The following is a 15,715-nucleotide window of genomic DNA, read 5'->3' on the forward strand; positions in this document are numbered from 1 at the left end:
CTCGCCATCAGGTCAGTGAAGAAACAGTACTTGTTATTTCTACATACCCCAGCGGACTAACACTGAACCCACAATTTCCTTTGGTTTAGATGATTTGTCAAATTTTTATTTCACTTTCACCAAATATATTTTTGAAAAGTCTTTGAAGGTGAATTTTGATGCTGTTAATGATGGCAAAAACTGATCTCACATATTGTTTTGTCTAATAATGTCCTAATTGCACAACAGTTTGTGTGTTGGGGGAGAGGGATGTGCAGCAGAGGTGCAGTGGGGTAACATTTTAAAAACAGGTTGAAGGGATCCTCAGGAGCTTAGCCTAGAATGGGTGGCAGAGATGGTGGTTGGGAGGCGGGGCTAGTGCTGGGCAGACTTATACGGTCTGTGCCGGGGCTGGTGGTTGGGCGGCGGGGATAGTGCTGGGCAGACTTATACGGTCTGTGCCAGAGCTGGTGGTGGGAGGCGGGACTGGTAGTTGGGAGACGGGGATAGTGCTGGGCAGACTTATACGGTCTGTGCCAGAGCTGGTGGTGGGAGGCGGGACTGGTAGTTGGGAGGCGGGGATAGTGCTGGGCAGACTTATAGGGTCTGTGCCAGAGCTGGTGGTTGGGAGGCGGGGATAGGGCTGGCCAGACTTATACGGTCTGTGCACTGAAGAGGACAGTACAAATAAAAAAGTAGCACATATGAATTTATCTTCTTGGGCAGACTGGATGGACCGTGCAGGTCTTTTTCTGCCGTCATCTACTATGTTTACCCTGAAATCTATGTTTTTGAGGGAAAGGGTTCACTTTCAGAAAAGGTGATCAGTAAGACCCTCTCTTAAATGGCATTAGAGGCTGCATAATACAGAATCTGCAGCGTTTACAAAACTGCAATGTAGGTACAGCCTTACTAATCAGCTGTTCTTGCAGTTTTGCCTGTCTTGTCTGCTGGGTATCCCAAACTCTCTTGAAGTAAATCCCTGCAATTTACGTAGGATCATTGTTTTGAAGTTTTTGCAGTGATAATGTAATCTATGCAATAATATTGAATGAGTGAATTGGTTAAACTGTTGTATGTACAGAATTACTTTGTTTTTGAGAATTTGATGCATTTTGAGGGGTGCTTGGGGAATGAAATAAGGTTTCTGACGTCCATCTTTCTATGTCATTTCATCCCCTCGCCTCCTCGTTATCAGTTTAGGGAGGAAGTGGTTCAGGAGACGGTGGAAAAACTGGTCGGGAAATTCAGCAGAGTGCCTGACTTCCAGAGTCAGCAGGAGGCTACGTCCAGCAGCACTTCGTTAGCATCCGTTCAGGCTCCAGACTCCCAGTCCACACTGAGCAACCCCTACGACTGGCTTCTAGCGTGCAGTAACTGTCAAAAGCCAGTGATTGGAGTACGCTACCAGTGCAGGTATGTGTGGGTGTGTTCAGGGGTTCTTCTCATAGTAAAAAAACAAGTGTGGTTTAAAAATAAGAAAGAGACACGAATGACTGATCTGTAACCTCTGTTCTCCCCCCCCCCCCCCCCCCCCCCCCCCCCGTGCCACTGGGTGTTTGGGCCAGCCACATAACAGTAACTAAAATGCATAGAGTTTTTTCTCTGGAATAATTGATCAGTATATTAAGGAACCTTGTACATTATTTGTGGGAATATCTTTAGGGAATGTTTGTTTTTTCCCATCAGTATGTGTCCTACGTACAGTATCTGTGAGACATGTGAAGGCGGAGTTTATGCCCATGACTTGAACCATAGCTTCCTGAAGCTTCGTAGACCACTGCAGAGCACCTCCAGTTCCTGCAGTCTCAAGCAGTGTCCTGCTCCCCGTCCTCCATCAAACCTGGAGCAGGTCAGGTAAGTGACAAGAGCATCCTTTCTGCTGGGCTCTGTGACTCAACTCAGAGCTGAGTTTTCAGAAACCTTACAAGATTTTCTGTTTCAAAGGCTGGAAAGGTCAGTAGCTGAAGTCTGGAGGAAAAAGAACAGCAAATGGTGCCCTGAAACATGAAGTTTATTAAGTGCTAGCCTGCAGTTTTAATTTACAAGGCAGCCTTTTAAAGGATTTCTTTTCTTCCTACCAGTCCAGTTCAGAACGTGTGGGTTATGCTCATCAGGAACAGGAAACTACCTCTTCGAAAATCCAAAGAGTGCAACAAAAAGTAGAGGACGACAAAGCAACTTCCAAACCAGGAGTAGATGAACTCTTTATTGAAACACCCGGGAAATGACCCGACACACGGCCGCGTTCTACAGATGCAGGCACCTGTTTCAGGTGTCACAAGTAAACACTCTGAAAACTACAACACTGTATGTGGAGACTGGTGCAACAGCTGGATGTTTCTCTCCAAATATAAACAAACAGGGCATTGCGCTCAATGCGCAGTATGAATGGTCAAGGAAACGGTCAAAAATGCCATCACCATCGTGTTCAATAGAAAGATCGTCAACCAGCAGATGGAGACAGAGACTGAAGAGCTGCAATTCCTACCTTTTATTAGCCACTGTGCAGTCTCAACCCCTCAGTATTCTCTGTTTCCAGCAGATGGTGATGAGTATCGCTTCACAGTGTACTGGCTCCTGAGCTTTACTAGAGATGCGATAACCCAGTAGAGCATAGTAGACGAGAAGAATCTTGGTCTAGAGAATGACACAGAGAAAATGTTTGTCCTCATCTTTGCCAGCTCTGTCCCCATCTGCACAAGCCTCAAACACTTATGATTTTATATTTTAAATCTTTTTATTAAAGTTAAAAAGGAACAATATTCTGTACAACTGTTACATAACATAAGTAATGCCACACTGGGAAAAGACCAAGGGTCCAACGAGCCCAGCATCCTGTCCATGATAGCGGCCAATCCAGGCCAAGGGCACCTGGCAAGCTTCCCAAACGTACAAACATTCTATACATGTTATTCCTGGAATTATGAATTTTTCCCAAGTCCATTTAGTAGTGGTTTATGGACTTGTCCTTTAGGAAACCGTCTAACCCCTTTTTAAACTCTGCTAAGCTAACCGCCTTCACCACGTTCTCCGGCAACGAATTCTAGAGTTTAATTATGCGTTGGGTGAAGAAAACTTTTTTTCCAATTTGTTTTAAATTTACTACACTGTAGTTTCATCACATGCCCCCTAGTCCTAGTATTTTTGGAAAGCGTGAACAGACGCTTCACATCCACCTGTTCCACTCCACTCATTATTTTATATACCTCTATCATGTCTCCCCTCAGCCATCTCTTCTCCAAGCTGAAAAGCCCTAGCCTCCTTAGTCTTTCTTCATAGGGAAGTCGTCCCATCCCCGGTTTCATTTTAGTTGCCCTTCGCTGCACCTTTTCCAATTCTACTATATCTTTCTTGAGATGCGGCGACCAGAATTGAACACAATACTCAAGGTGTGGTCTCACCATGGAGCGATACAACTGCATTATAACATCCTCACACCTGTTTTTCATACCTTTCCTAATAATACCCAACATTCTATTCGCTTTCCTAGCCGCAGCAGCACACTGAGCAGAAGGTTTCAGTGTACTATCGACGACGACACCCAGATCCCTTTCTTGGTCCGTAACTCCTAACGTGGAACCTTGCATGATGTAGCTATAATTCGGGGTTTTTTTCCCCACATGCATCACCTTACACTTGCTCACATTAAACATCTTTTGCCATTTAGCCGCCCAGTTTCCCAGTCTCGTAAGGTCCTTCTGTAATTTTTCACAATCCTGTCGCGAGTTAACGACTTTGAATAACTTTGTGTCATCATCAAATTTAATTACCTCGCTAGTTACTCCCATCTCTAAATCATTTATAAATATATTAAAAAGCAGCGGTCCTAGCACAGACCCCTGAGGAACCCCACTAACTACCCTTCTCCATTGTGAATACTGCCCATTTAACCCCACTCTCTGTTTCCTATCCTTCAACCAGTTTTTAATCCACAATAGGACATTTCCTCCTATCCCATGACCCTCCAATTTCCTCTGTAGCGTTTCATGAGGTACCTTGTCAAACGCCTTTTGAAAATCCAGATACACAATATCAACCGGCTCCCGTTTGTCCACATGTTTGTTTACTCCTTCAAAGAATTGAAGTAAATTGGTCAGGCAAGATTTCCCCACACTAAAGCCGTGCTGACTTGGTCTCTGTAATCCATGTCCTCGGATGTGCTCTGTAATTTTGTTTTTAATAATAGCCTCTACCATTTTCCCCGGCACCAATGTCAGACTCACCGGTCTATAATTTCCCAGATCTCCTCTTTTCCTCTTTTCCTAATATCATTGAAGAGGAAACCGCCCACCTTCTTTCCACCTCGAAATGCACCACCTGTTCCTCTCACCTGATCCCCACCAACTTACTTAACACCATCTCTCCTACTGTCACCCCCTCCATCTGTCATATCCTCAACCTCTCTCTCTCCACTGCAACCGTCCCTGACACCTTCAAGGATGCTGTAGTCACACCTCTCCTCAAAAAACCATCACTTGACCCTACCTGCCCCTCCAACTATCGCCCCATCTCCCTCCTACCCTTCCTCTCCAAGATACTTGAAAGCACCGTTCACAGCAGTTGCCTCGATTTTCTCTCCTCCACTTCAATCTGGTTTTCGCCCTCTACACTCGACAGAAACAGCACTCACCAAAGTCTGTAATGACCTGTTCCTTGCCAAATCCAAAGGTCATTACTTCAGCCTCATCCTCCTCGACCTATCCGCCGCATTTGACACTGTCAATCACAATTTACTCCTTGCCACACTATCTTCATTTGGGTTCCAGGGCTCTGTCCTCTCCTGGTTCTCCTCTTATCTCTCCCACCGTACCTTCAGAGTACATTCTCATGGATCTTCCTCCACCCTGTTGAGAATTTAGGGGTCCCGAGCCCCCCCAAGAAGGCTTGAGTGACCTTAATCTGACTCCCTCTCTAAATAACACTAGTACTGGGGTAATCAAGGAGTTATTGCCTCTAAGGGAGATTTAGATTACAAGTTATACAATGCATTTATACTTACATCCTTTCATCATTAAGTGAAGCCCACAAATCATCATTTGGAATGAGGAGTTTATTTGCTAAGGTATAAGTCAAATCAGTGATTGACAACAGGCATGTACAATCAATTATTTATAGGAATATAATAAGTTGCAAACAGGTGTTAATTATTTGCTAATGTTTTATAATTTCTTCTACCAATTAGGGGTTTTACAAGGGAAAGCAATTAGGTAATTTGTTAATTCTGCTGGACACATTGGTCCCCCTTGGAGAGAGAGTGGCAACCCTTGTCTCTCTAACTTAAACCAGGAAATACCCTGATTTTTATAGGTGCCCTCAGGATATGGATAATATGACAGTAGATATACCTGATTGGATCTATGCTAATGTCATGGTTGTCACTGATTGGCTCATGCTAATGAGTAGCTTCTATCTTGCTACGCTTTTCCTTTCTCACACCAGCTGCTCACAGGAAAGTCTCCCTCCTCTCTTGAACAGCTAGTTCCCTATTTTCTTTGCACCTGGCATGACTCACTCATTGCTCAACTTGTTTTTCTAACTTACATTAGAGAAAATTCCACTTTGTAACTATAATAACTTAACTTTAAGGCCTCAATCTGGGCTACAAACTAGGCCATACTTTTCCAGTAAGCTCCCAGTTATGTCAGCCATCAGATTTCTGACTCAGCCAAGGTCTGTAACAGCCTGAGCTCTATGACTGGGCCCTCCACCATTCCAGTGGGGGGGGGGTCTCTGGCTGTACCATAATTATACAACCCCCATCCCGCTCTCTGTTGGAGTTCCTCAGGGATCTGTCCTTGGACCCCTCCTTCGGCACCTAACCTTTTCGAGAAATATAGTATGCCCTATCAGATTGACTCTACACTTGTCTTTTAGATTGTACACTTGTCTTTAGATTGTACACCTGTCTTTTAGATTGTAAGCTCCTTGAGCAGGGACTGTCCTTCCATGTTAAATTGTACAGCGCTGCGTAACCCTAGTAGCGCTTTAGAAATGTTAAGTAGTAGTAGTAGTAATCTACACCTCTTCCCTGGGCTCGCTGATCTTATCTCATGGCTTCCAATATCATCTCTATGCCGACGACACCCAGCTTTATCTCTCCACACCAGACACCACTGCGGAAACCCAGGCCAAAGTATCGGCCTGCTTATCGGACATTGCTGCCTAGGGCCACCTGAAACTGAACATGTCCAAGACAGAGCTTATTATCTTTCCACCCAAACCCACATCTCCTCTCCCCCCACTCTCATCCTCCTCGTCTCATCTGCCTGCAACCTCGGAGTCATCTTCGACTCCTCCCTCTCCTTCTCCACACATATCCAGCAGATAGCCAAGTCCTGTCGCTTCTTTCTCTACAACATCAGCAAAATTCGCACTTTCCTCTCTGAGCACACCACCCGAACTCTCGTCCACTCTCTTATTACCTCTCGCCTTGACTATTGCAACCTACTCCTCACTGGCCTCCCACTTAGCCACCTATCCGCCCTTCAATCCGTTCAGAACTCTTCTGCACGTCTCATCTTCCGCCTGGACCGATATGCTCATATCACCCCTCTCCTCAAGTCACTTCACTGGCTTCCAATCAGGTACCGCATACAGTTCAAGCTTCTCCTACTAACCTACAAATGCACTCGATCTGCAGCCCCTCACTACCTCTCTACCCTTATCTCCCCTTATGCTCCTACCCGAAACCTCCGCTCACAGGACAAATCCTTCCTCTCTGCTCCCTTCTCCACCATCACCAACTCCAGGCTCCACCCTTTCTGCCTTGCCTCTCCCTATGCTTGGAACAAACTCCCTGAGCCCATACGCAGAGCCCCCTCCCTTCCCATCTTCAAATCCTTACTCAAAGCCCATCTATTCAATGTCACCTTCGGCACCTAATCATTTTACCTGTATCCAGGAAATCTAGACTGCCCCAATTGACTGTCTGCACTTGTTGTCCATTAGATTGTAAGCTGACTGCACATGTCCTTTAGATTGTAAGCTCCTTTGAGCAGGGACTGTCCTTCTTTGTTAAACTGTACAGCGCTGCGTAACCCTAGTAGCGCTTTAGAAATGTTAAGTAGTAGTAAGTAGTAGTAATCTCCCCTGGAACCCTTTTTTAAAAATCGGCGTTACGTTGGCCACCCTCCAATCTTCCGGTACCACGCTCGATTTTAAGGATAAATTGCATATCACTAACAGTAGCTCCGCAAGCTCATTTTTCAGTTCTTTCAGTACTCTAGGATGAATGCCATCCGGTCCAGGAGATTTGCTACTCTTCAGTTTGCTGAACTGCCCCATTACGTCCTCCAGGTTTACCGTGAAGTCAGTAAGTTTCTCCAACTCGTCCGCTTGAAATGCCATTTCCGACACCGGTATCTCACCCAAATCATCCTCGGTGAAGACCGAAGCAAAGAATTCATTCAATCTCTCCGCTACGTCTTTATCTTCCTTGATCGCCCCTTTTACCCCTCGGTCATCCAGCGGCCCAACCAATTCTTTTGCCGGCTTCCTGCTTTTAATATACCAAAAAAATTTTTGCTATGTTTTTTTGCCTCTAATGCTATCTTTTTTTCATAATCCTTCTTGGCCTTTTTTATCTGCGCCTTGCATTTACTTTGACACTCCTTATGCTGCTTCTTGTTATTTTCAGACGGTTCCTTCTTCCATTTTCTGAAGGTGTTTCTTTTAGCCCTAATAGCTTCCACGGGAGGTGGTGGAAATGAAAACGGTAACAGAATTCAAACACGCGTGGGATAAACATAAAGGAATCCTATTCAGAAGGAATGGATCCTAAGGAGCTTAGCCGAGATTGGGTGGCAGAGCCAGCCGGTGGTGGGAGGTGAGGATAGTGCTGGGCAGACTTATACTGTCTGTGCCCTGAAGAGGACAGGTACAAATCAAGGTAAGGTATACACAAAAAGTAGCACATATGAGTTTGTCTTGTTGGGCAGACTGGATGGACCATGCAGGTCTTTTTCTGCCATCATTTACTATTTGTTACTATATGTTACTATATATCTCCTTCACCTCACTTTTCAACCATGCCGGCTGTCTTTTGTACTTCCGTCTTTCTTTTCTAATTCACGGAATATGTTTGGCCTGGGCCTCCAGGATAGTATTTTTGAACAGCGTCCATGCCTGTTGTACAGTTTTTACCCTCTCAGTTGCCTCCCTAATTTTTTTTTAACCGTTCTTCTCATTTTATCATAGACTCCTTTTTTAAAGTTAAATGCTAACATATTTGACTTCTTGTGTATAGTTACTTCAAGGTTGATATCAAAACTGATCATTTTATGATCACTGTTATCAAGCGGCCCCAGTACCATAACATCCCTCACCAGATCATGCGCTCCACTAAGGACCAAGTCTAGAATTTTTCCTTCTCTCGTCGGCTCCTGCACCAGCTGCTCCATAAAGCTGTCCTTGATTTCATCAAGGAATTGTACCTCTCTAGCATGTCCCGATGTTACATTTACCCAGTTATTTATAAATCACCAATAGAAAACAATAATATCAATGAGCAACTGACCCCCCTCCCACCCTGTACCCTTCCAACCCCAACAATATCTGACTTCTTCTACCGTCCCAAGGAATGCTAATCCACCCTGTTAAGATGTCCAGGAGGACAAAATACAACCTACTCTGTATGTTCTAGCAGGGGAAAAATATGCCCTGTGAAGCACTATAATTTTTTAATCTGTGGATAAATAATAAGTCATCAACAAAGTCAGGATTCAGTCTAGCTCGTCTGTCTTCACAGTCCTTCCCATAATAAAAAATGCCCTCTCAGATGTGCTGGTAGCAAGAGTACCACAGGATCCCCTGTGCAAGTTTTGCCAGTTTTGGCCAGCACTTTTACTTGTTCTTCCAAAAAATCAAAACATCGTTGTCTGCATCACTCAAACATCCAATTCATTAACGACAGCCTTCAAAGGAGGCATAGTTCTATGCAGGTTGCTAACATCCATTTTCATTCTTTTTGAGGGAGGCTCTTCCACAGATGTGATGCTTTCTGGGAATGTGGGATTGCGGAGATCCTGAGCTGTTGATGTTGATAAACTTGAGCCTTCCATTTCAATCTCCTTTTGGTACAACCCTCTCAAAGATTTGGTTGCCTGTGTTTTTATATCATCTGGGAAGATAATTGGATTGTCTCTCAGACGTGGGTGTAGAAGAGAATCAACACTGTGATTAAAGTTTATCCACAGAGGAAATGTGTGATGCTTCAGCTGATCAAACCCATCTGGAGGAGGGTTTTGCTCATGTATCAGATGCATTATATGACCTTATTAGGACTTCAGCTAGAAGTATATTCCATGCTGCCTCTGCTAGGCATCTTTTTTGACTCAGGAACTGTTTGGCTGTCACTGTTGGTAAGACATGACTCAACAGGCAGCTATTTCAAGGCAAGTTGCTGTTTGGAGAAGATATGGAGAAATTGGGAAGGGCTTGGGAGAGACAAAGCCTCAAAGGTTATCTGAAGACAGGCCTAAGTTATTTTCTCAGGGATCACCCAACAGGTCCAGATTCTGAGACATGAAATATTACAGGCTGGGATGCTCTGGTTTCTCTCAGCCAGTGGCGGGCTCGGGTGGGCCCAGGCCCACCCACTTTGGGCTCAGGCCCACCCAGTAGCAGCACACCTATGAAGTGTCTGGCAGGGATCCCCAAGCCCCACCAGCCGAAAACTCCCAACAACTGTCCTTCCTGCATACCAGCCTTCCCTCAATGTAGTCCCACCTATGCAGAAACAGGAAGTTGCATCAGAGGGAAAGGCTGTGGGGCCAACATAAGCAGTGTGTATTAGTTGCTGCTAGCTGCCAGTGAAAATCTGCTATTTAAAAGGTATGGGGGGAGGGGGATGTTTGAGAGACCATATGGCATACAGGCGAGAGAGAGAGAGACCAAATCACTTGTGGGACAGGGCGGAGTTCTTCTGCCCACCCATCTTGGGCCCAGGCCCACCCAAAATTGGGTGTCTGGCTATGCCCCTGCTCTCAGCCTTCTCACTTTCACTCCCATCAGTCCTCCTTTCAAGACAGAGCTCAGAACACTTCTAGACAAATGCAGTTAGAAACTGAGGGTCTTTACTTTCTTTATATATGCATAGAAACATAGACAAATGAAATGTAGAAAAATGAAGGCAGATAAAGACCATGTGATATGTGGCCTAACCTGTTTGCCATCCATACCATCTACTGTCCTTTCCTGTCCTTTAGCGATCCAGCGTTCTGAGGAGTTCTGTTCTTCAGCCTTTCGGGTAGGTGGTCATCTTTCCAAATTTCTCAAGGAATATTCCAAATAAGGTCATACCAGTGAGTCTTGGACATGATAGATCAAGATTACCAACTGGCAGTTTCCCAATTCCTTTTTGCCAAAAAGTTTCTTGATGACTTGAAATCTGTTGGATTTAGAAGTGGTAGTTCTGGTTCCCAAGAGGGAGCAAGAACTAGGCAGATATTCCATCCACTTTGTCATCCCCAAGAAGGAAGGCTCCTTTCATCTCATTCTAGACCTCAAGGAGGTCAACAAAGCACTGAAGGGCTTAAGTTTAGGACAGGGACCTTGCAATTGGTGATAGCAGTGGTACAAAAGAGAGAGTACTTAACTTCCTTAGATCTCAAGGAAGCTTATCTACACATTCCTATTTGGCCTCCTTATTAGCGCTTCTTAAGATTTGTCGTTCTGGAATAACACTAACAGTTCTAAGCAATTCCATTTGGTTTAGCTATGGCTCCCAGGACATTTTCTAAAGTTATGGTAGATGTAGTGGCCTTCCTTTGGCAAAAGGAAGTCAGAGTTCATCCCTGTCTGGGGCCAGTTTGCATCACGAAGCAATGCATGCCATGTTGTGAGTAGTTCAGCTACTTCAGACTCTAGGTTGAGTGATCAACTCCAGAACCACCATTGCTTATGTTTTAGGGTTCTTGCAGGAAGGTCACGACAAGGCTTTGGCAGTAGAATACTTGAAGGTTCAAGGTAGCAGCTTGCATATTTGGGACTGATTGGAGAGATTTTCCTTAGCAGCTCATCCTGATGTTGTGTGCTTTCTGACGGGAAATGTATTTAAGGCTCCCTCTATGATCTTCTGTTCCCACTTGGAGTCTCAATTTAGTTCTCAAGGGTCAGCTACCTTTCAGACCCTTGAAGAACACTACTCTTAAAGACTTCACCTTGAAAAAAGTGTTTCTCTTAGCCATTTCCTTAGCCCAAAGACTTTCAGGCTTGCAAAGCTTTTCCTGTAAGAGTCCGTTTCTCCACTTTACAGAGGCAGGGTCATGATTCATACAGTTCTGTCCTTTTTCCCGAAGGTAGTTTCTCTATTTCAGTTGAATCAGTTTCTCAATCTTTTAAGACCCTGCATATCCTGGATAGTCACAGAGTCTTAATGAGATACATGTAGGTTACTAATCAATTTGATAGGTCAGACAGATTATTTGGCCTTTATGGTAAAGTGAGAAAGGTACAGACAGTGTTCAAAGCTACTATTGCTAGGTGGTACAAGAAAGCATTTCTGCCACTTATACTTTGGTGAATAAGAAGGTTTCCCAGGGTTTGAGAGTGCACTCTATATTGCAGCATCTTGGGCAGAGTTGCATTCAGTGTCACAAGAAGATGTTCATAAAGCAGAGACTTGGTCTTCCCTAATACCTTTGCAGAGCACTATAGATTTGGTGTGGAGCCAAGGTACTTGGGACAGAGGGTCTGAATCCCAACCATCCTGAGTAGAGTTTTACTGCATTTCATAGGTTCTAGACTGATCTGGTGAGGACAATGAGGTCTGCTAATTTTCTTTCCTTAAGTCCCACCAAACCAGTGGCGTAGCCAAGGGTGGGCTGGGGTGGGCCCAGGCCCACCCACTTTAGGTTCAGGCCCACCAAGTAGCAGCATACCTATAATGTGGCTGGCAGGGACCCCAAGCCCCACCAGCCCAAAACTCCCAACATCTTTTTGCTGCCGGTGAAAATCTGGTATTTAAAAGGTATACGGGGGAGAGGGGATGTTTGAAAGACCATATGGTATGCAGGCAAGAGAGGGAAAAACCAAATCACTTGTAGGACAAGGCGGAGTGCTGCCCACCCACCTTGGGTCCAGGCCCACCCAAACTTGGGTGTCTGGCTATGCCCCTGCACCAAACCAGTCCAGTTTCCCTTCCTGAATTGCTGTGATTTGAAATTTATGGCATTTGTTGTTGGGTTGCTTTTTTCTTGATGTTCCTCTTTGCAACAACAATAACAATGAAACAAAAAGTAGAAGAGAAGAGGATATTAAAAGTATTATGTGTGTGGGGGCGTGACAAGATGGCGCAGAGAGCAGAGGCTTGGTAACTTGCTCCAGCTTTGCCTCGATAATCTTTTTTTTTTTCCTTCTACTAAAAATGCCTCATTCGAAATGCAAAGGGGTCGTCCGGACAGCTCCCACACCTACCGGTACGTCCACGCAGACGAGGCTGGGTCTCGAGCGTTTCTTCCCTGCTCTCTCTCGTGAAGTCAGCGGGTTGGAGTCCATAGTGGGAGGAGCCGGTGAAGCGGCTGCCTCGCTGGAAGCGGAAACATCTCTATCTCCCCCGCCGGTCTCTATGATTCCTCCGTGCCCTGCGCACACAGTGTGTCGAGAGGAGAACCCATCGCAAGCCGGAAAGGCTGAAGCTGGAGGCCTCTGTGGGGTAACCGACCCTGTGAAGTTAACAGCTGCTGCGGGGAGAGAACCGGAGGTCAGCCGAGGTCAGATATGGCTGAAATTGTTGGATATGGATAAAACCTTGCAGCAGTCCTCAATGGAGGTAAAAACTTTAAATACCACTATACAAGAATTGAAGGATTCTGTAGAAATCGTCAAACAAGATTTTTCCTTAAAGACAGAGACCTTACAGAAAGAGATGAATCAACCTATAGAATTTAAAATGGCTGTAATAAAAGATAATATGGAGCTAAGAAGAAAAGTAGAGCAAATGGAAAATTTTAATAGAAGACTAAACCTCCGTCTACTTAATTTTCCTAAATTAGTAGGGACTCCTCCATTAGAAATGTTTACAAGATTTTTGAGAGAAAATCTAAATTTTCCACATGAGGCAATCCCACCATTGAATAAAATATTTTATACCTAATACAGTTAAAAAAGTAGAAGGAGAGAAATCAATGGACTTAAACAATATTACAGCCATTTTGGAACAAACCTTAGAAGAGGCTACGGAAAGAGCGACGCTGCGTGTTTCTTTTGTCTTCCAGCAAGATCTGAACTCAGTAATGAGACTTTACTTTAAGTCTACAAATCGTATATTTGGAGGACAAACAATCTGGATTTATCCAGATGTGACTAAGACTACTCAACAAAAAAGAAAATTGTTTCTTTCTATGAGATCTAAAATAATAGAATTAGGAGGATCCTTCCTTCTTGTATATCCATGTAAATGTCTTGTAAGGTTAAAGCAAACAAAATATGTGTTCTTTAATCCTGATCAGCTTAAATCTTTCCTAGACTCTAAACAACGATAGAGAATTTGTAGGAGCAAACGAGAATGCTGGCAGCATCAATTTCTTAATTTAGAAATATTATAGTAATAATCTTCACTAATTCCTACCCCCCCCCCTTCCTTATTGTGGTCTAATGAAGCTAAATACTATGTTTTCTTTGAGGAAAGTAAATTCCTGTTTTGTTTATTTCCCCCCCCCCTCTTTTTTTTTGTTTCTAAAGCTGTATTTCACTTAGCAGTTCTTATGTCTGTTTAAGTTGCAAAATTCAATAAACAAATAATAAATGAAAGTATTATGTGTGATTCTGTCACCACTGCTATGCTATCAAAATATTGGGGACCTTAGTCTGCAGGATGCCCTTAATAGGGCAAGGCTCACAGGGCTTTGTTCTCTGTCTCCTTCTGCTGGTCTACAGACATAACACCAGGTTCTGGACTGGTCTGGTGGGACTCAATAAAAGAAAGTTAACAGCTAAGATCTAATTACTCTAAAATTACCCCCTACATTTGCTTTGGAAAGGTCAGAGATTTATAACTGTGCATTGTTCAGAGGATATTTTTATTTTTTTCAGCAGGATGTTTGTTGCAACCCATCTGTTATATTTTGTACCTACTGATGAATTAGCGCTAGTTTACTGTTACTGGCCTCCATTTTTAATCGTTAGAGATTTTTTTAATCTTTTATTGTTGTCTTATTCAGTTCTTTTTCAGAAATAATAATAATGGTGCATATGGACATGACTTTTTATATATTTCCTCCCTCTCCTCCACCCTCGATCACAGGCTCCAGAAACAGATGGACAAGTCACTCCTGAAAGCTGAGAAGCAGAGGTTGCGAGTGGAGAAGAAACAACAGAAGGCAGAAGTGAAAGAGCTGAAGAAACAGCTGAAACTGCACCGAAAGATGCGCCTCTGGGACTCCTTTCACAGCTCGGAGCAGGCTTCAGAACTGACTGCAGCCAAACATGAGAACCAGCAGCCGGCAATACTGGCGTAAGGACCGAAGGGTGGGAGCCACAGACATGCGTGTGTCTGTTTGGCCACTTTTATGGTGGTTTTACAGAAAGACGTAGCCAATAATATGTGAATCTGGGTTATCTGCGATCATGGGTTCAAAAATCAGTCTTGCAACTACTGACTCCATTCTGCAGGTATTTCCTCACTAGAGACATCAGTCTTCTTCTTTGGAAAACCATAAATTGACTTGTTGACCAGATCAGAGTGAAAGCTGAGATGTGAAGATGTTGCACCCTAATACCGGGGGCACGTTGGGCGTGCTTTGGGGGGGGTGTCCGATGTCAGGTGGCACCGTTGACTGGCAGGATAGAGGTGCAGGGTCCTTTGCTCCCGGTGGTGCGATCTGGCGGGGACATCATGGCACGGCTTTCTTTCCCATGCGCATCTCCATAGCGCTGGGAGAGGACTCCGCCCCTGCGTTTTTGACAGCGTCGGCCCATTGTAACATCAGCTACGTGCTCCCTCTTCTGTTGGCTTCACGGCTTCCTCAGGGCTTCATCAACAGCTTTTGGCTGCTTCTGTGAGTGCGCTTTCGATTGCCTGACTGCTTTGACCTGAGCTGACTTCTGACCACACTGCTTGCTGCCTGAATTGACCTGAGCTGACTTCTGACTGCTCTGCCTGCTGCATGCCTTGGCCCTAGCTGACCTCTGACCATGCTGCCTGCCTTGACCCTAGCTGACTTCTGACCATGCTGTCTGCCTTGACCCTAGCTGACTTCTGACCATGTAGCCTGCTGCCTGCCTTGACTCTAGCTGACTTCTGACCATGTTGCCTGCTGCCTGCCTTGACCTGAGCTGACTTTTGACCATGCTATTTGCTGCCTGCCTTGTTTCTCACTTAAACTGTCTGTCTTCAGTCACCGATATTTCCTGGCTGTGGACAAATCCCGCTGGCTACCTGAACCTGGGGGCTCAACCTTCGGGGAACGGCAGTAGGTCATGGTGAAGAACCCAGGGGTTTGTTGGCTGTCTTTGGTCTGCTTGGACTAGGACTTAGGGCTCACTTCCTCCAGCTCCAGGGCTGGTCAGTACAGCAGATTGTTCAGACCTTGTTCAGTCGTAGCGATATTTAAATGATATAGGGTCCTTGGCAATCGGCAGAGTGATTCACCTGAGTACACAGAGTCCCTTTTCCAGAGTCTGCTGTCTATTGGAGCACAGGGAGATTAAGGAACTTGCGGAAGTTTAGGCCCAGTGAATGGAAGGTGAAAGTATCCAGCTGGTATCTACACGTGTGTAATGTAACTGTTGTGGG

The 15,715-nt window shown here is 44.8% G+C and overlaps 1 protein-coding gene across 4 annotated transcripts in view; it reads left to right on the plus strand.

Annotated features, from left to right (window-relative positions):
* The window catches only part of LOC115481352 (next to BRCA1 gene 1 protein-like), a 148,277-nt gene that overhangs the window by 91,096 nt on the left and 41,466 nt on the right, over positions 1-15,715 (plus strand). For all 4 annotated transcript variants that reach the window (XM_030220421.1, XM_030220422.1, XM_030220423.1 and 1 more), the window contains 3 exons: positions 1,178-1,395; positions 1,669-1,836; positions 14,225-14,434. In XM_030220421.1, coding sequence (XP_030076281.1) covers positions 1,178-1,395; positions 1,669-1,836; positions 14,225-14,434 — 596 coding nt within the window. The remainder of the gene's footprint in view (positions 1-1,177; positions 1,396-1,668; positions 1,837-14,224; positions 14,435-15,715) is intronic.

Source organism: Microcaecilia unicolor, chromosome 12, assembly GCF_901765095.1.
Source record: "Microcaecilia unicolor chromosome 12, aMicUni1.1, whole genome shotgun sequence".
Classification (NCBI taxonomy): domain Eukaryota; kingdom Metazoa; phylum Chordata; class Amphibia; order Gymnophiona; family Siphonopidae; genus Microcaecilia; species Microcaecilia unicolor.